The sequence below is a fragment of the Hibiscus syriacus genome, unplaced genomic scaffold (assembly GCF_006381635.1).
Source record: "Hibiscus syriacus cultivar Baekdansim isolate YM2019G1 unplaced genomic scaffold, ASM638163v2 tig00111393_pilon, whole genome shotgun sequence".
Taxonomy (NCBI): Eukaryota; Viridiplantae; Streptophyta; class Magnoliopsida; order Malvales; family Malvaceae; genus Hibiscus; species Hibiscus syriacus.
The window spans coordinates 329,510-350,165 of NW_024063079.1; the positions used below are offsets into that span (position 1 = coordinate 329,510).

A 20,656-nucleotide genomic window follows, 5' to 3' on the forward strand; every position below is an offset into this window, starting at 1 on the left:
GTTTAAATTTACCGGTTTTATGAGAAAATAAGTCAGAATAAAGTATCGACACTTGTGTCGATACATTTTGTCCATAATGAATGCCCAACGAGGTGCAAGAATAACTTGTCGATACATTTAAAATTGTATCGATCCCAAAAACATCGAAACAAAAATTACAATGTTATAGGTAAATTTATAATGTACCCGGTATAAATATACCGATTTTATGAGAAAATATGTCTAAATAATGTATCGACACCTTTATAGTTTGTGTCGATACTTTTTTCCAGAATGAATTAGGAATGCCCAACGAGGTGCAAGCATAAAGTGTCGATACATTTAAAATTGTATCGATCTAAAAAACAACGAAACCAATAATTATAATGCAATAAGTAAATTTGTAATGCTACCGGTATAAATATACCGGTTAAATGCCTATTTTATTATATAAACGCTACTTATTACATTATATAAGCGCTACCTAATATGTTATTGTGCTTGATAATATTTCCGATTAAATGATATAATATAACCGATCTAAATTTTAATCGATCACTTCTTTAACCGATCACGCTATTTTTTTAGCCTTTGTACAAAATATATTGAGATAAATCACCCCTGACTTTGTAGATTGCTGTCAACTCTATTTTCCACCAACGTACAAAATATATTGAGATAAATTGTCACTTTATTAGATAAAAAATTTAAGATGGACAAATAATTGCTGAACATGTTTTAACGATAGAGTAACAAGCATACATCTTCACCAAAGCGTTGGGCATGCATCAACATCACTCCTTATTGTCCAAGTTGGGTTTCAAAATAAAATATATTTTTTACCCACCAACTTGAGGAAGTTAGTTAGGCTCGTTAGCTGATTAGTTAGATACTTAGTTACATTATAAGTGTACATAAAAGGATGTATATGTAATAATTTGATGATATATGATTAAGCACTATTCCTGTACGTATTTGTCTCTATACAAATTTAACATAATCGGTTTAAATAATTAATCTGATATTATTTAAAATTAAATATTTATTTAAATGTTTCTTGAATTAAAATATTAAATTAAAATTCAAAAATTTAAGTATAAGTTTTAGAAAAAGATGGGAACTTGAAGTGTTCAGATTTTACTTGTAATTTTATAGATTAGAAATAAATTTTAAGTTATAAAATATAACATAAATTATTTGAAGAATTTAAATTTTTAATAATTAATTGATTAAGTTTTAAATTTAAGTCGATTTTTTATTCTAACATGATATATTAAAATAATCACCTTTCTTTTAAATGCTCTTTTTGATTCAATGGCGGCTGGTGGTTTGATATAATTGCACCCATCACCAATTTTTTTATTTTATCTTTTGGTTTCGGTATCTAAAAAGTGATGATATTAACATTTTTGAAACATAGATTTCTCTTAAGAACCACCGTTCAAACAAATTGTTGAGGGCAAAATCCACATCTTCCAGCCGACAGTTCCTATTTAAACAAACAACAAAATCCCAAACAAATTCTCTCATCTCAACGATAATTTACACGGTTGAGATTTGAGTTGAGTACCCGTCACTGTAAACGTTTAGTTTAGTTCATTTGCAGTGAAAGCTTTCAACGGAAAACGCGGCTATGGCTGCTGACAGTGTTCCACTTCTCAACAACGGTGATGACAATGATAGCAACCAAAGCGAAACGCTTGTTTACTGGGTTAAGGAGTTCGGATACGAGTCGAAGAGATTATGGCATCTTGCCGCGCCGGCAATTTTCACAGCAATTTGTCAGTATTCACTGGGAGCCCTCACCCAGACTTTTTCCGGCCAACTTACTGAACTAGACCTTGCTGCAGTGTCTGTGGAGAACTCTGTTATAGCTGGACTTGCTTTCGGTGTTATGGTACGTCTCTTTGATTTCAGTATATTTGGATTGGTTTGTAGAAATGATGGTCTTATTCGATTTGATTTTGTCACAGTTGGGAATGGGGAGCGCATTGGAGACTTTATGTGGTCAAGCATATGGTGCTGGGAGGCTAAGGATGCTGGGCGTTTACATGCAGCGATCTTGGGTTATTCTATTGATTACATCATGTTTAATCTCTCCCATTTACATTTGGTCTCCTCCAATTCTTAAACTGTTTGGGGAAACCACTGAAATCTCTGATGCTGCAGGTTGTTGAATGAAAGAAATTTGACTGAAAATCAATCTACAAATTAGTAACATCGTAAGTTTGTTTGATGCAGGTAAGTTTGCTATATGGATGATGCCACAGTTATTTGCTTATGCCATGAACTTTCCTATACAAAAGTTCTTACAAGCTCAGAGCAAAGTTATGGTGATGGCTTGGGTCTCAGCACTGGTGTTGGTTCTTCATGCCTTTTTCAGCTGGCTGCTGATGCTTAAGCTCGATTGGGGCTTGATCGGTGCGGCTGTAACTTTGAACGTATCGTGGTGGCTCATAGTTATTGGACAGTTGTTGTACATTTTTATTACCAAGTCGGATGGTGCTTGGTCTGGTTTCTCATGGCTAGCATTTGTAGATCTATTTGGTTTTGTCAAGCTTTCTTTGGCTTCTGCTATCATGTTATGGCATGTTTCCTTTTTTCCTTCTCCCACCTTCACTTTATGTTCATATTAATCATATATAAGGTTTCGATATTTACAACAGTTGTGGAAAATGTGTTGCAGCTTGGAGTTTTGGTATTTAATGGTGCTGATAGTCATGACAGGTCTCCTGCCAAACCCTCTGATAGCAGTTGATGCCATTTCCATTTGGTAGGTGTTCCATTGTCTCTCTTAACGGTTTAATCTGCGATAATTTCGAACATGAAATCGAAAACAAAATTGAAACAGAAGTGTTATTAGCATTGGTAGAAATTACCTTTTTCTCAACTTTCGTTTTCTCCTATTTCCAGCATGAACATAAATGGATGGGATGCAATGATAGCAATTGGGTTCAATGCTGCTATAAGGTGCATTTCTCTTCATTTTCCTGTTTCTTCCTGGAAGCAGAACTTTTTTAAATATGAACTCTTATAATTGAACTGAGAACTTAACAGATTATGATGCTGTCAACAGTGTGAGAGTATCAAATGAACTTGGAGCTGGAAACGCTCGGCTTGCTAAATTTTCAGTGCTGGTTGTTTCGATGACATCTGTGATCATCGGGATTGTTTGCATGATTGTGGTGTTTGCAACCAGAGGTTACTTCCCTTACCTCTTCACCAGCAGCAATGCAGTTGCCGAAGAAACTACTAAGCTAGCTCTATTATTGGGATTTACGGTCCTCTTGAACAGCCTCCAACCGGTCTTATCAGGTGAGCATTGGCTATGTTTTCCCCACTCTTCAATATCTATCTTGTATCTGATACTGACATTCGAGTCCAAGTAACATAACTGTTTGATTCGTTTTCAGGTGTTGCTGTTGGAGCTGGATGGCAATCACTTGTGGCGTACATAAACATCGGGTGTTACTATATATTTGGATTACCTGCTGGCATACTCCTTGGGTTCACATTTGGCTTTGGGGTTATGGTAAATTTTCTAGTATTTTAGAACTCTGAAACAGGATAAAACTCGTTCAGCATTATTTTTTTCATTCACAAGACTTGAAACAAAATCTTTTTTTCGAGAATATAATAGAATTCAAGAGCATATCTTTATAATTTACTTGTGAAACGATGCAGGGTATTTGGTCAGGAATGATTGCGGGTATTGGTTTGCAAACTCTAATCTTGGTATTGGTGGTTGCACTTACCAACTGGAACAAGGAAGTAAGTATCCCTGCCAATATATTGATAGTTCTTGTATTTATTGCATTTAATAAATAGATATATATCTAATTCATGTTATACAATATTTCTACCACATTTATATTTTTGTATGTTTTATATCATATGATTTATTGTCTTTTAGTACTTTGATCCAACTTAAGTGTCTCTTCTCTAGTTAATTCTGATTTGTTGAATTCAAAGCAAAGCTATGATCCAGATCTTCTCATATGCAGACTGAAGAAGCTGAAAGCCGTATAAAGAGATGGGGAGGATCAACTGGTGGAGAGCGTTGATTTTACATAATTAACTTATTATTATGTATTAATTAAAATAATAAATATTATCAATTATTGATTGATCTAGCAGAATGAGCTTTTAAAATTTTAAGTTGTTTATCAGAATGAGCTTTTAAATTTCTTGAACTATCCATGATTTGAGTGAAACAAATTTTAAAATCATTTAAAAGGCTAATAGCGAGAAGAAGGAAGGCGTGGAGTTATGAGAACCCTTGCACCACACTAGCCAGTACCAGTTCCAACCCTTGAACGGCAAACGAAACTCCGATACACATTCTACGAGCACTCAAGAATGGAATCAGCTCGAAATGCTGTCCTTTAAGATCAATATCTTTGTGGGTTGTTATGAACCTTTGGGGCCGAAATTCACAAGGATCGGACCACACTCGTGGGTCGCGATGAACTTTAGCAAGATTGATGAACAGTCAGGTCCCGGTAGGAATGTCGTAGCCCTGAACAGTGCAGTCTTCCATGGATTCATGGGGCACCGTAAGAGGTCCGGCGGGATATAAATGCAGTGTTTCTTTGATGATTGCTTTAAGGTAGAAGTTCTTAATGTCTGATTCATGGACCAGTCTCTCTTTTCCAACATGAATGTCTAGTTCTTGCTGTAACTTCCTCAGTTCATCCCTGTTGTCGAGTAGCAAAGACATAGCCCATGTCAGTGCACCATTGTTGTATCTGAAGCTGCTAAGATCATAGTCTGCAATAACGAGAAAATCATATCACAAATAGTTGAACAAGTCTCATAATTCTTCGGCTTAATTGAATAAGTAACTACACTATATCCCATATTTTTTTTGGATAATCAAATTTATTTATCCAAAGAAAGCAAATAACTGCTACAAAAAAAAAACACAGGTACAACCAGCTATATAAGCCCCCAGTCAACACAAAGTTGTCTATTTACATTATCCACTCTATGCCTATACAATTTAATCCTAACTGCCCCTTTTATGATATTTACAATTGAATCCGTTGAACGCGACAAACCTCTAAAGATACGATAATTCCGCTCCTCCCATGTAAAATAGACGAAACCAGTCCATGCTAATTTGAGAACATGAATCAACAAGGACTTGCCTTTCCAATTATTAATCATCCAACCAAGATGGCTCTCCCAGTTAAGTCCTTGTAATTGCAACCCACAAGCACGCAAGAGAGAATCCCAAAACAGATGATTCCTAGTGGTTACTTGAATTTCCAGAGTCATTTGTGGAATACAAAGCTCCAGGAGTGTCAGATCATTGTCTTGGAATTATCTGGACACATAAAGGTACTCAGGCTCACAGGCCAAAGCCTTTCAAGTTTTTCAATTGCTGGACTGCTAGTGAAGACTATTTAAGCAGTGTGATGAGTTCCTGGCAAGCTTGCAGCAGAGGGAATGCTATGCAGGTGTTATTTTGCAAAATGAAGAGGCTGAAGCCAGTTTTAAAGGATCTAAATAAGAGACATTATTCTGATATTTCTTCTAGGGTTGTTGCTAAGAGAGCTAAACTAGAGCATATTCAATTATCCAATCTTGTTAATGTTGATCACCTTGGCATTGAGGAGGAAAGGAAAATTCAGGCCGACTTGGTTGGACTTGGGATAGCAGAGTTGGAATTCTTCAGGCAGAGAGCTAAGGCTCATTGGTTGCAGGAAGGGGATCTTAGCACAAAATTTTTTCATCAAAAAGTTGAATCCCGCAAGAAAATCAACACTATAAGAGTTATCAAGAATGATGATGGGCAGTTTCTTGAGACTTTCGATGGAATGGCAGCTGTTCTACTGGAGTTTTACAAAAAAACTCATTGGTGCAATTGATCCTTTGGTTAAAGGTTGTCAACAAGACTGGTTAAGCGATCTTTTGAGTTAATCTTTGCCTGCTGGAGCTGATAGAGTTCTGATTGGTGAGGTTTCAGACAAAGAAATCCAGGAAGCCTTATTTAGGTAGGGGAAAGACAAGAGTCCAGGGCCAGATGGTTATACATCTTGGTTTTTCAAGTCTGCCTGAGAGATTGTGAGAAAAGACTTCCTTAGTGCTATGAGGTATTTCTTTCAAACTTCTTTTCTCTTGCCAGTTTTTAATGCAACTACAATAGTCCTAGTGCCAAAATCCCTGAATGCTTGTATGGCAAGTGAGTTTAGGCCTATTTCATGTTGCTCTATTGTTTATAAGACCATTACCAGAATCTTGATCACTAGGCTAGGACAATTTTTTCCTGATATAATTTCTGCAAGTCAATATGCTTTTGTCAAGGGTAGGAGTATTACTGATAACACTTTGCTTGCTCAAGAAATTGTTAAAGGATATTCTAGGAAGAACCTTTCTCCTAGGTGTGCAATTAAGATAGACTTGAAGAAAGCATTTGATTCTATTAACTGAGAATTCTTGCTCAATTGTAACACCCCAACCCGTATCCGACCCGGATACGAATCCGAGGTGTCACATTGACTTTTAAAAACATGTACTTGTATAAAATAGTGAGTAATTTAAAATTTTTATAACATATAAATAACTAATTTACATAAAAGACATTTTCATTATTACAAAACCAATCAGAGCATGTATCTTTCACTTATTATTTACATATAACTATTCGAAACATTTATAAAACGGTTCATAGCTTAAACAATAGATTCTTTTGAAAACATGCCAACTAGAACTGTATATACTAAAATACCTATTATTCACATCTTTTCTGATCTGACCTTTAGTAAGAAGAACTGACCTGTCCTGCTCCACATTGCTCTTTACTCTTCTCGAAACCTACGTGTAAATCACTTACACGCTAAGTCAAAGACTTAGTGAGGCATATAAACATATAAGGTAAACGGTAACTAATAATCATATCTAAACAATTACTACTATCATTTCATACCACTCATACTTTTACATGTAACAAATATATGCATACATATATGTCGTTATCATTCATATCTCTTATCTCATGTTCCTATGATTTCTTATGTCCATATCATATAAAATATATCATAACCAATTGCACATATACATATCATGTCGTGTACACTATATATATATACTATCATAAAACACGTACACCCAAGCGATTATATTATCATCTTCATTTCTTTCTTATCTTATCACTATCATTGATTCCTTTCATCATATGGTCTTATAAGTTACCATTTGTACAATCAATATCACCCATGAAATTCCACAAGGAAACAAACATATTATCATATCATTTTATTAATATTATTTATTTAATAGCCCATGATACTCATGTGAGAACTAAAGATATGCGAGTACATAGAGGTTGTGCACTAATGCTGTCACCACAGCTCATATAATTGCACCGAAGTGCCACATATAATTGCACCGGAGTGCCATATAATAATTGCACCGGAGTGCCACGTAGAATTGTACCGTAGTGCCATATAATAATGTCCATAAGGACCACGTATCATTCCTTAAGAATCATATACATATACTAGGGATCAAGTATGTGTCTCACCAGACTTCACACATGTTCCAAAGAATACATATATGTCCCGAAGGACCACATATCATTCCTTAAGAATCATATACATATGCCAAGGATCAAGTATGTGTCTCACCAGACTTCACACATATTCCAAAGAATACATATATGTCCCGAAGGACCACATAGACCCTCGACTCTTGGCATGCCAACTATACCCCTAGCTCTCATGAAACATAACATGGGCATTGTCTTTTATATCCTTTTACATATTCATGTAACCATATCATATATTCATATAAGCTCATGGTTTCCTTCACATATACATGTAATCACGTAGTTCATATCCATTCTCATATGAGTTCATATTCATATAAACATAGGATTCACTTTCACATATCACATATACTTTCTCTTTCATATAACTCATGTCTTGTGATCATGTAAACACGTATCACATAAAATAACATGTCAAACATATCACACAACTGATATAATATTCTCATATATTCATGTAGTTCAGTATCACATATCATATGAATCATATAAATCATGTCACATATACTCATGCATACATAAAATTCACAAATCAAATAACATTTTAAGAGTTACTTATTACCATAGTAACTCCGTCACTGGCTCATTGCAAACCAATGCTTATTCGATAACATAAGTACAATGAAATTGCACTCACCTGGCCTCTCTAGTCCATTCCAATCTCTTATCTTCCCTTTTTATCGATATTACTTGTCAATGATTCCGGAACTCGTTTAGGCTCTAAATCTACATAATTATACATTTTAAGACAATTATTAGATACTTACACCTTGTAATTTGATACTAGCAACTTAAACGAACTTATTAAACCAATATTTACAATTTTCCTTTAGGGGGGAATCGGTTCCCTCCTGTGTGGGTATCGGTTCCCCCTTGACATTCTGGAATTCTGTCGTTTGAGAGGGTATCGGTACCCCTTTGAATGGGTACCGATTCCCCCTAACCCAGAAATCATTTTCAGCACGAAAATTACTTCATTTCCTCTCAAACACTCCATATATCATCCCCTTTTTCATTCTTAACTCTAGTACACATACTTAAACCAATCTATATTCATTTATTTCATCTTAAACCTCAAAATTCTATCTTCCATATGTAATTCAATAATTACATCAATTCTGCAATATGTTTCAAATCCAATTCTATTACTCCAAATCTCTTAATTTAACTATTGACAAGTCAAATTCAACTTAAAATTTAACTTATCAACTTTATTTCAAGATTTCATTCAAAAACTCAAAATCTTTAATCTCTCCTAATTCCACCATCCTTTGTTTTTAAGATGATTTAAGCTTTTCTTAAGCTTAGTTATCATCTAATAATCAAAATCCAACCTTAAAATCAACAATTCATTTATAAACAAAGAAACTTACCTTTGGCTCATGGCTTCCACGTGAAGAAGAAGAAGAAAGGAGAAGAGAACTCTGGAGAATTCTCTCCCTTTCCACGTGTATATAATTCCTTAAATGATCAAATGACCATTTTACCCTTTATTTCCTTTAATAATTACTAAATAACCTTCATCATATATATCCAATAATCATTGAACTATTCCATTCTTCTACTTTAGTCATCAAATTCTGAAACTTTACAAATTGGTCACTAACCCATAATTTGAGATGTTACATCAATGTTCTTGGAGCTGTGGGTTTGCCAGCTTGTTTTTCTGATTGGATTAAGACCTGTGTGACAACCCCTAGTTATTCAATAGCTTTGAATGACAGTCTAGTGGGTTACTTCAAAGGTGCAAGGGGTGTTAGGCAATGAGACCCTTTATTTCCTTATCTATTTGTATTGGTCATGAATGTACTTTCCAGATTATTGGATGCTACAGCTAGGAGTGGTATTTTCAAATATCACCCTATATGTAAAAGGATCTCCCTCACCCATTTATGCTTTGCTGATGATTTGTTGTTGTTTTGTTATGGATCTTTGGATTCAATGCTGGGGGTGGTTAGTGTTTTGAATAAATTTTATGAGATGTCTGGTTTAATGCTCAATGCATCAAAGACGGAGATGTATGCTTATGGGGTTAATGATGGAGTTTTGGAGCAGATTAAGAGGGCCACTGGGTTTCGAATCGGTCAGCTCCCTGTCAGATATTTGGAGGTGCCCTTAGTAACTCACAAGCTCTCAAGGACAGATTGTTCTGCCCTTATGGAGAAAATTAAGGACAAACTGAGGAAGTGGTCGAGTAAGGGCAGGCTGCAGCTTATTAAGGCAGTCTTGTTTAGCATCTTTAATTACTGGGGTAGACAACTTATACTGCCCAAGGGTGTGATTCAGGATATTGAACGGTTGTGCATGCGCTTCTTTTGGAAAGGAAATGATTCCTCGACTAGAGGTGCCAGAGTCAGTTGGACTCAAATCTGTTCCCTGAAATCGGAGGGAGGCTTAGGACTTCGAAGTTTGATTGGTTGGAATAAGACATGCAATCTTATGCTTGTTAAGAGCATCTTAGCTGATGAAGGCTCTTTATGGATAGTATGGATCAAAGTTTATTGCTTCAAGCATGAGAATTACTGTAGTGTTGATAATAAACCTCACTTCAGATGGATTCTCAGAAAACTGATTAAGATGCGAGAGGAGGCTAGTGTTATATTTGCTGCTCCTGTAAGTTGGTCACAGGTTAAAGGCAGGTGGATATGGGAAAGGATTCGGGACAGAGGGGAAAAGGTTGATTGGCATCGTTTAATTTGGTTTCCTTATCATGTTCCAAAGTTTTCCTTGATCACGTGGATGGCTATCCTCGACAGGTTGCCCACCAAGGACAGGTTAATTCGGTTTGGAATGGTGGCTGATCCTGATTGTAGGTTGTGTATGAGTGGGCTTGATATCCCATATTTATTTTGTGTCTAAAGATTTTTTTTTAATTAAAGTAGATGTTTAATATTTTCTCCATTTACCATCTTGTCATCGGTGCTTTCCTTTTTTGTTCACGCATGTTTCCCCCTCTCCTTCTCATTTACTGCTTGCCTGCGCTCATCACGAAATCAACGTTGTCACCTTTCTTCTCTTTGTGCCGTCGATCGTAGTTCAACCTATATCATTCGCGAAAGGAACGCTAATGGTAACTGATTTCGGCGGTAAAATATTGGATTTGAGGATTAGATATAAGAGATTAAGGGTTATAGAGAGTTGAGAACTAGAGTTTTATGAATTTTGGAGTTTAGTGAAAAATCGAAAAAATTAGGTTTTTTTTTTGAAAATTTATAAATTTTATTTTTCAAAAAATTTAAAAGAAATTAAAATGAGGTCACATGTCAAACACTAATTGATCAACTAATTTTTAACAAAATTTTTAATCGATGTTAATCTTAAAATGTTAATTTTGAAAACATTAATCTAATACTTTGATAGAAAATAAATATAAATATCTAAAATAAATTTAAAATAAACATTAAGCCTAATTCTTCCGACTATAATTAATATACGAACCAGGCAGGTAGCTTTGTTGATGGTGTCGGCATCATGTTTCTCTGTCTCAATGGCCATCGAAAGTATAACATCCATGAAATCTTCGTCGCTGTTGTTCGATGTATCAGTTGATGATCTCTTTCGCTTGTGATCTTGTAACCATCCCTGAGCTACTTCGTCTAGTTATTTTTTTACCTTCTTCATCAACCTCTCGTCTCCCCCGATATCCAACCATCTTAAATAAGGCAACGCATCGGATATACCAAATTTCCCACTCAGTTCAAAGAACTGCTTCAACGCTTTCTTCCATGTCTCACTTTCTGCATCATTACCCGAACTCGGAATCCGTTTTCCTACTATCATCCTTAGAATCATGTTCAGAGTTGTATTCGCAAACCATTTCTTCATCTCCACTAACACGTTGTCGGATCCATCGTTTTTCTCGTCCCAAAGCTGATATAACTCTTTCAGCGATGTTTTGATCTCGGATTGTCGGACATGTCTGAGTTGGTCGAGGCGGTAGTTGGAGAGGAGCTCAATAGTTGCGAGTTTACGCATTTGACGCCAGTGATTTCCGTAAGGGGCGAACCCAAACATGGCGCGGTTATAAATCAAGAGCTCCATGGAAAGCGTGGATGGACGACTGGCGAAGGCTTTGTCGTTGATGGTTAAACACTCTTTAGCAGTTTCATGGTCGCTGACAATCAAAGCTCTGTGAACACCCATCTTGATGGTGAAGATTGGACTGTATTTATCAGCCATTTCGCTTAAGATTATGAAGGTGGTTTGGGTCCTCTTAGGAGGTGGAGATGGCCGATTACAGGGCATGTTTTTCCAGCTTCTGGTGCTTCCATCTTCCTGTTTATGGCCTTCAAAGTATTCTTGAATATCCATACTAGTGAGAACAGAAAAATGGGCAAGGCAAAAAGGGGTGAAATTGGCGAGAATGAAGAAAAATATCCATCCTATAGGTGAGGTTATATCTCAGGAAATCCTTAAGGAAGGATTCAGTGATGGAAGCTAAATATAGAAGGAATAAAAAAGGTAAAACTACACTGAATACCATTGACCTTTATCTGAGGTTCTATCTCAGGAAATCTTTAAAAAATTGTTGATGATATGAACTTGACTTTAACTTATTGACTGAGATATGATAAAATCATATCGTAACGTACAATATTGTTTTATCATATCCCATTCAACATGTTAAACGTCCAGTTTAGACGACTATTAAATTTTTAATGAAAAAGAACGAGATTGAAACATATGAAAAGTTAAATGATCATTTTGTAACTTTTAATAGTCAATAAATTAACTAAGCAATATCTTATAAATAAGGGAACATTGTACTTTACCCTTCATTTTGAATTTAGCTCAATGATCGGAGCTAGGCCTATAAATGAACTGAACGTTCAGCGAACCGTGCGGTTGGAAGTTCGTTTATGTGCGTTTATTTATTAAATGAACGAACATGAATAAGATTTTGTGTTCTTTTAATTAAATGAACGAACATGAACATAGGTCTCGTTCGTTCATTTACGTTCGTGAACGTTCAGTTATGTTCGGCTATGTTTGTTTATGTTTGTTCGGTTATGTTCGTTTATGTTCATTCATTTATGTTTAACTCAATCTTCTTAAATCAATTTTGGTGACCAATTTGTAAGTATCTTAAAAATATTAATTAATCTAATATTCTGATGACCAACTCCATAATTAACCCATTTTTATTTGGAGATTAAATCCAATATGTTAACCCGTGAGGCACCTCGCACCTATATTCATTGTCCCTTTTTTTTCTCTAACCCTTGTGTTCACTAAAGAGTGAAGACGATCGCTGAAAGCTTCAAAACAAGTTATGTTATAGTGCAAACTGAAGTTTTACAGGTTTGTTTTAATCTTTTTCTCTGTTTTATTTGGCTTAATAGTTGATATGTAAAATTATTGCGGGTATCTTCACATCTAAAACTCAAGAAAACATCATACTTCTTTCTAGAAATAGATGGGAAGATAAATGTAACAATCGGAAGTATATAAGCATCAGTAAAGAGAAAAATATATAGAATTTGCCAGAAAACAAAACAAAGGTTTCTATGCAATTTCTAACAAAGGTTTCTATGCAATTTCTGAAAAAAGTGTAATAGCGGAAGTAATGGGTTTTCCAGGAAGAACCCATTAATAAGTAGAAAATACACTTTGACAATGAACTTTTATTTTCATAGTTCTTGTGTAACCTTTAGTTGTGGAGTAGACTTTAGGTACGTTAAAATTTTGAATGATGGTTTAGCAATAATATCAGTTACGATATGTAGCATCGAAAGGATTTCGGATCTATGTTATTGCCTTGTAGTCCAATTTGTACCGTTCAAAATCTTCATGCAGTTAAATTTTCTACTCTGCCAACGGAAATGACCATTATTAACAAACCTCACTAAAGTCTGACATTGATGTCACAAAACTTTTAGCCGGCGAATTTATTATAATAACGTAGTGGAAAATGATTGTTCCTATGTAATCATGGACCACTAAGATAAATGTTATAGCGTTAAATTAAAGTCGTGTGAATCATTTAATATCTTTAAAAGATCGATCGAAATATTTGATATCTTCAAACATTTCATCACTGCTAATCAGCTCTTACGCTATTTATCACTGTAGATTTGGTTTATTTGTATTATCGACTATTTTTCATGAAAGGACAATAGAAGGTAGGGTCTCCAACGTTTATGTCCGTGTTCATTTATGTTGTTGTTCGTTTATGTTCGTGTTTGTTTATGTTCGTTTATTTATTAAATGAACGAACATGAACAAGTTATATTCCTTAATAAACGAACATGAACAAAAAATAATTTGTTCGTTTATGTTCGTGTTCGTTTATGTTCATTTATTTATTAAATGAACGAACATGAACATACCTCTGTTCGTGTGCGTTCGGTTCGTTTACGGGCCTAATCGGAGCTTGCAAACTCATCCCACATGCCTTGAGTGCAATTCTTCTTGAACACTTGATCTTTTTTATACAAAATTATTGTTTAATCCTATTGAAATCACAATCTTCAAAATAATTTCAAATTTTGCCTCTCAACTTTAAAATCACGTTTCTTAAAACATAGGCGATTATGTTAACTCTTAACCCATTTTGTGCAATACAAGTCAAACAATTCTCTTATCTAATCTTATTTTAATTGATTTAATTTTTTTCTCTACAAATAATTTATTCAATAATGGATCAAAATAATAAAATATTAGACGTCCACAATCACTTGATTATAGGTTTTGTAATAAACATGTCACTTTTTTCTAAAAGTTTCAAACGTGTTATTTAATTAAAATATTATTATAAGTTGAGTTTAGGGTATAGGGAGTATTTTTATCACTTTGTCCAGTTAATTTATCTTAAAATTAAAATGGACATCTAATGCATATTGATATAATAATATTTTTAACTCCTAAAATTTATAGGTTCTATGAATTTTGTCATGATTTGAAACAATTCTATAAATCTAATTATTCATATTATAAGTAGGTTAATTTATCTTTAACGATTTTTGGGCTCAGATAGATGATGCATGTTGGTTTAATTTAAATTTATTTTGATGAATTTATTTGAGTTATTTAAGTTAGGTTTAATGTTTATAACAATTGATTACAGTAGAAAATACCGATAATGAACATCTATGTTAAAATTTTATACGAACTAACTTACCTCAGTTGTTAAAAGAATCATTATTATTTCTAGAGGTTATGAATTTGAGTACCAGCGATTGTAAGAGTGATTGATCGTTCATTATCAAATGGTTGAGAGTACTTAGAACATATACTACTTTGTATAACTACCTTTAAAAAAAGAAAGTACGTTATAGTTTTTAAAAAAATAAATATAAAATACATTATATTTTAAAAAATAATTTCATAAATAGTGTTTTAAAACATTTGTAATTATTTTATTAGGTAAACTACACGTTTAGTATCAATTATCACTTTAGTTCTATTTTGGCTACTTAGCTATTTTTTTCACAATCATACTTAACGCTACATTTTAATTTTATTTTTTGTTACCCATCGATAAAAAATTAATAGAATTGTTGATGTGACATTTCTTTTATTTTTTCTAATGAAGACGTGACATTACCTTATAGTTACACATTAACATCATTGTTAAATTTTTAACAGTGAATGACCAAAATTAAACGTTATGTATACAACAACAACAACAACAAAACCCAATTCCCATATGCAATGGGGTAAGGGGGAGGTAGGGTAGTAGGCTGCCCCCAACGCCAGGTTGAGAGTTATGTATGATTTTGAAAAAAAATTATTAGGTGACCAAAAGGGAACAAAAGTGATAGTTGGGTACTAAATGTGCACTTTACAGTATTTATATTATTTATAAAAAAAATTACTAACAATAAATTGTATAATAAACATATTCTCCTGTTTTATAAATGAAGTATCAGATCTCAACGTGCGACTTCAATCTATAATTCGAAAGAAGTACTCGAACCGAGTAAAACATTCCCGATTTGGTAAAGCAAATCCCATGTATATACTAGTACAAAAGCATAAAAAACTCCAACTGGCTGGAAGCTTCCACAGGTGGCAGTCAACGTGGGAATAGTGCAGACACTTGGGCAGTTTTTGATGCTTATGCCAAAAATGCTGATGATTGTTGTTCCACTACTTGTAGATGAGGTTATAGTCCTTCACGCACTATTTATAAATGATGTTACAAGCATTCTTAAGTTTTAGATTTTTGAAATTTAGTTCCTTCATGGCGATTTCTTTCTTTGCACATTTCATGTGCTTCGATATTCGTGGGCTTGTTCCCCACCAAGGAGACCATGGCGATGGCAGTGAGAGTGGATCAGATGAATTCATCAGCAAACCGTTGCATGAAATAGCGTGATAAGTCACTGAAGTATTCTTTCCAGCTACTTTTGCTGATGTCTCTTTGTTCTTTTTATGGCCTGTTATTAAGCTGGCATGTTAGATGAACTTCATTTGTCCTAGTAACATAAATGTTAGGTATGGCTCATAAATATACCAGTAAAGAGGACAGGAGATGGAGCGGAGTGAGCGAAGCGAACATCAACTGTCCTTACAAAGAAAGTCTTGTTGTGGGGTTACGAATTATGTGGGTTGGGGGTGTGGGGGCGCAGCCCCCGCGGTACGGTACAGGGTTGATTTTGTAATTATGTACCAGGGTTTTCTATTATAAATAGAGATGTAACCTAGACCTAAAATATCATTGAATAAAAACTTCTAGCGCTGCCTAGGCACCGAGGACGTAAGCACATTGCCGAACCTCGTAAATTTCTCGTGTTCTTTCGTTTTCTTTACCCGTTTTCGTCAACATTGGTATCAGATGTCAGGAGCAAAATTCGAAGTCGCGAAATTCGATGGTCTGGGTAACTTCGGATTATGGCAAACGAGGGTGAAGGATCTATTGGCGCAGCAAGGGATCTTGAAGGCTTTGCGACCTACAAAGCCGGCGTCGATGGATGAGGAAGATTGGGAAGAATTGCAGCAGCGAGCGGCAGGAACCATACGATTATGCTTGGCGGACGAGGTCATGTATCACGTCATGCATCTATCGTCTCCAGACGAAATTTGGAGGAAGTTGGAAAGTCAGTTTATGTCCAAATCCTTAACGACAAAACTGTATCTGAAGCAGCGGCTGTATGGGCTGAAGATGCAGGACGATCACGATTTGGCGCAACACGTGAATGTATTCAATCAAATCGTTTCTGATCTGACTCGGCTTGATGTGAAAATTGAGGATGAAGACAGAGCGATGATTCTGTTGTGTTCGTTGCCTTCCTCTTACGAACACATGGTGACTACTCTTACATATGGGAAAGAGACTATCAACGTTGAGGAGATTACTGCAGCCTTGTTGGCTCACAACCAGCGGAAGCAGAATGCAGGGGAAAGCTCTCAAGCCGATAGCTTATATGTCAAGGGTAATCGAGATCGTGGACGGAAGCCAGAGAAGGCAGGGTCCGGGAAGCAGAATTCCAGATCCAAATCCAGGGATAAGAAGACGATTCACTGTTACAAGTGCAAGGAGGCGGGACATATGAAGCGAGACTGTCCGAAGTTGAAAAAGCGGACTGATGAGAAGCGTGATGGCTCATCCAAGTCTGTGAACGTGGTCGAGGATGATACTTCTGATTGCAGTGAGGGTGATATGCTTTCTATTTCAACGACACAATTGACGGATGCTTGGATTCTTGATTCTGGATGTTCTTATCACATCACGCCAAATAGGGAATGGTTTTTGACATACAGGCCGGTTAATTCTGGTTCGGTTTATTTGGGTGATGATCGATGTTGCAATATTGTTGGTATTGGTGATGTCAGAATTAAGATGCACGATGGCTCCGTTCGGACGTTGAGTGGTGTTCGACATATCCCAGACTTGAAGAAGAATTTGATTTCCTTGGGCACTTTGCACAAGAATGGTTTTATCCCTAAGGCTGACGAGGATAGGGAAACCATTCGGATTGTTAAAGGAGCATTGACTGTGATGAAAGGCAAGATGACTGCAGGGAATATCTACAGATTGTTAGGGAGTACCGTTGCAGGTGGAGTTCACTCTGTTGAGTCCTGTGATGATACGAAAAAATTGTGGCATATGCGCCTTGCTCATCTTAGTGAACGTGGTATGGCAGAATTACACAAGAGAAACTTGTTGCATGGTGTCAAAAGCTGTAAGCTCGATTTTTGCAAGTATTGTGTTCTTGGTAAACAGACTAAAGTCCGTTTCAAGACTGCGAAGCACACAACTCAAGGGATTCTTGATTATGTGCATTCTGATGTATGGGGGCCTTCCACGACATCGTCTTTGGGTGGATCTAGGTACTATGTTACTTTTATTGATGATTTTTCACGGAAAGTTTGGGTGTATTTTTTGAAACAGAAATCTGAAGTTTTTGAGAAGTTCAAGCTGTGGAAAGCTGAGGTAGAAAACCAAACAGGACGAAAAATCAAGTGTTTGCGGTCTGACAATGGTACGGAGTACACAGATTCACAGTTCCTACAATTCTGTAAGGAGCATGGGATTCAGAGGCATTTTACAGTGCGCAAGACACCACAACAGAATGGTGTTGCGGAACGAATGAACAGGTCGTTGAATGAAAGAGCCAGATGTTTGCGGTTGAATGCGGGGCTTCCCAACACTTCTGGGCTGAGGCTGTTAACATGGCGTGCTACCTTATCAACAGATCGCCAAGGGCATCGCTGGCTGGGAAAGTTGCAGAAGAGGTATGGACTGGTCATGATGTTAGTTTTGATAACTTACGGATTTTTGGTTGTCCTGCTTATGTGCATGTACCTGCTGATGAGATATCCAAACTTGATGCAAAATCGAAGGAGTGCATTTTTCTGGGTTACAAGAAAGGTGTCAAAGGATTCAAGTTCTGGGATCCAGTTGCGAAGAAAGTTGTGATTAGTAGAGATGTCGTTTTTGATGAACAGTCTATGTTGCAGCAGAAGCAAGACACGACAGTGGTAGATTTCGAGCAGTTTCCAGTTGAGAAACCAGAAACTTCTCAACCGACTTCTGGTGGTTCCATTACGGATGATTTGCAGGATTATAGTCTCGCCAGAGACAGGGTGAGACGGACGAATATAAAGCCTCCGAATAGATTGGGTTTTGAAGACTTGGTATCTTTTGCACTTATTGTTAGCAGTGATGATCCGATTACTTTTCATGATGCCGTTACTAGTCAGGAAAACGACAAGTGGATGGCAGCCATGGTTGAGGAGATGGAGTCTTTGAATCACAATCGCACATGGGAGTTAGTTCCCCTTCCTGAGGGTAAGAAGCCGATTGGTTGCAAATGGGTGTATAAGAAGAAACCAGCAGTAACAGAAAAAGAGGGGGAGAAGTTCAAGGCTCGTTTGGTAGCGAAGGGTTTTTCACAGCAGAAAGGAGTTGATTATGATGAAATCTTTTCTCCTGTGGTCAGGCATACTTCAATCCGAGCAGTACTTGCATTGGTGGCTAGTTGGGATTTGCATTTAGAGCAGATGGATGTTAAAACTGCTTTTTTGCATGGTGATTTAGAGGAGCAGATCTACATGCGGCAACCTGAAGGTTTCACTCAACCTGGAAACGAGCATTTAGTTTGCAGATTGAAGAAATCTTTGTACGGGTTAAAACAGTCTCCGAGACAGTGGTATAAACGGTTTGACTCCTATATGATCAAGATTGGCTACAACCGATGTACGTATGATTGTTGTGTCTATGTTAAGAGCCTTGATGATGGTTCTTTTATTTTTCTATTACTGTATGTTGATGATATGTTGATTGCTGCGAAGAACATAGATGATGTTATCGGTTTGAAAACTTTATTGAGTCAGGAATTTGATATGAAAGATTTAGGTGCTGCAAAGAAAATTCTTGGAATGGAAATTTGCAGGGATAGAGACTCAAGGAAACTGCGGCTATCTCAACGGGGTTATGTTGAGAAAATGCTAGAAAGGTTTGCGATGAGCAGCGCGAAACCAGTTAGCACTCCATTGGCGAATCACTTTAAGCTCTCATCAGAACAGTGCCCTAAGACAGATAAGGAAGCTGAAGATATGGCAAAGGTTCCGTATTCTAATGTTGTTGGCTGCTTGATGTATGCGATGGTATGTACTCGTCCTGATTTAGCTCATGCTGTTAGTCAAGTTTGTAAGTACATGTCTAAACCTGGTAAGCAACATTGGGAAGCAGTCAAGTGGATCTTTCGGTACTTAAAGGGTACTGTGGGACATGGAATTGTTTTTGGGAGTCAGCGGGATAATCCTTTGGTTGTAGGATATGTGGATTCAGACTATGCAGGTGACTTGGATAATAGAAGATCTACGACAGGGTATGTCTTTACTCTTGGTGGAGGGCCTATTTGCTGGAAGTCTACTGTTCAATCTGTCGTGGCACTATCTACAACTGAAGCTGAATACATGGCAGCGGCTGAAGCTGCAAAAGAAGCTTTATGGCTTACTGGTTTAGTGAAGGAGTTGGGTGTTCAACAAGGTGGAGTTCAGTTGCTTTGTGAAAATCAAAGTGCTATTCACTTGGCTAAGAATCAGGTGTATCGTGCTAGAACTAAACATATTGATGTAAGGTTCCACAAGATCAGAGAGTTGGTTGCATCTGGAGAGGTTTTGTTTCAGAAGGTACATACTGATGAAAATACCGCTGATATGTTCACTAAGCCAGTTACGACAGACAAGTTCAAGCATTGCTTGGACTTGTTGAATGTTTCGAGTTGTTAAAGAATCAAGGTAACCCAACCCACATTGAATTTTCAAGAGGCAGGATATTCGCCAAGGTGGAGATTTGTTAGGTATGGCTCATAAATATACCAGTAAAGAGGACAGGAGATGGAGCGGAGTGAGCGAAGCGAACATCAACTGTCCTTACAAAGAAAGTCTTGTTGTGGGGTTACGAATTATGTGGGTTGGGGGTGTGGGGGCGCAGCCCCCGCGGTACGGTACAGGGTTGATTTTGTAATTATGTACCAGGGTTTTCTATTATAAATAGAGATGTAACCTAGACCTAAAATATCATTGAATAAAAACTTCTAGCGCTGCCTAGGCACCGAGGACGTAAGCACATTGCCGAACCTCGTAAATTTCTCGTGTTCTTTCGTTTTCTTTACCCGTTTTCGTCAACAATAAACCAATAATTTAACAAAACAAAAACAATGAAACTGACTT

At 36.4% G+C, this 20,656-nt stretch overlaps 1 protein-coding gene and 1 pseudogene across 1 annotated transcript; one reads left to right on the forward strand and one right to left on the reverse strand.

Moving 5' to 3' along the window:
* Positions 1 to 1,495: 1,495 nt before the first annotated feature.
* On the forward strand, positions 1,496 to 4,129 carry LOC120160845 (protein DETOXIFICATION 33-like). Its single transcript, XM_039171166.1, has 9 exons — positions 1,496 to 1,876; positions 1,953 to 2,148; positions 2,221 to 2,566; positions 2,666 to 2,752; positions 2,893 to 2,949; positions 3,056 to 3,294; positions 3,393 to 3,511; positions 3,664 to 3,750; positions 3,984 to 4,129. The coding sequence occupies exons 1-9, from the start codon at positions 1,613 to 1,615 to the stop codon at positions 4,041 to 4,043; spliced, it is 1,455 nt and encodes a 484-aa protein (XP_039027097.1). The 5' UTR covers positions 1,496 to 1,612; the 3' UTR covers positions 4,044 to 4,129.
* A 524-nt stretch (positions 4,130 to 4,653) lies between these two features.
* Positions 4,654 to 11,898, reverse strand: LOC120160855 (annotated as a pseudogene).
* Between the last annotated feature and the right edge of the window lie 8,758 nt (positions 11,899 to 20,656).

What these genes read in the sequence shown, in the direction of transcription:
- LOC120160845 (XM_039171166.1), top strand. Translation starts at nt 1,613, where the DNA reads ATGGCTGCTGACAGTGTTCCACTTCTCAACAACGGTGATGACAATGAT. An exon ending in TGAAATCTCTGATGCTGCAG is followed by an intron (nt 2,149 to 2,220) that starts GTTGTTGAATGA and finishes TGTTTGATGCAG; the next exon opens with GTAAGTTTGCTATATGGATG. An exon ending in CATTTGGCTTTGGGGTTATG is followed by an intron (nt 3,512 to 3,663) that starts GTAAATTTTCTA and finishes GAAACGATGCAG; the next exon opens with GGTATTTGGTCAGGAATGAT.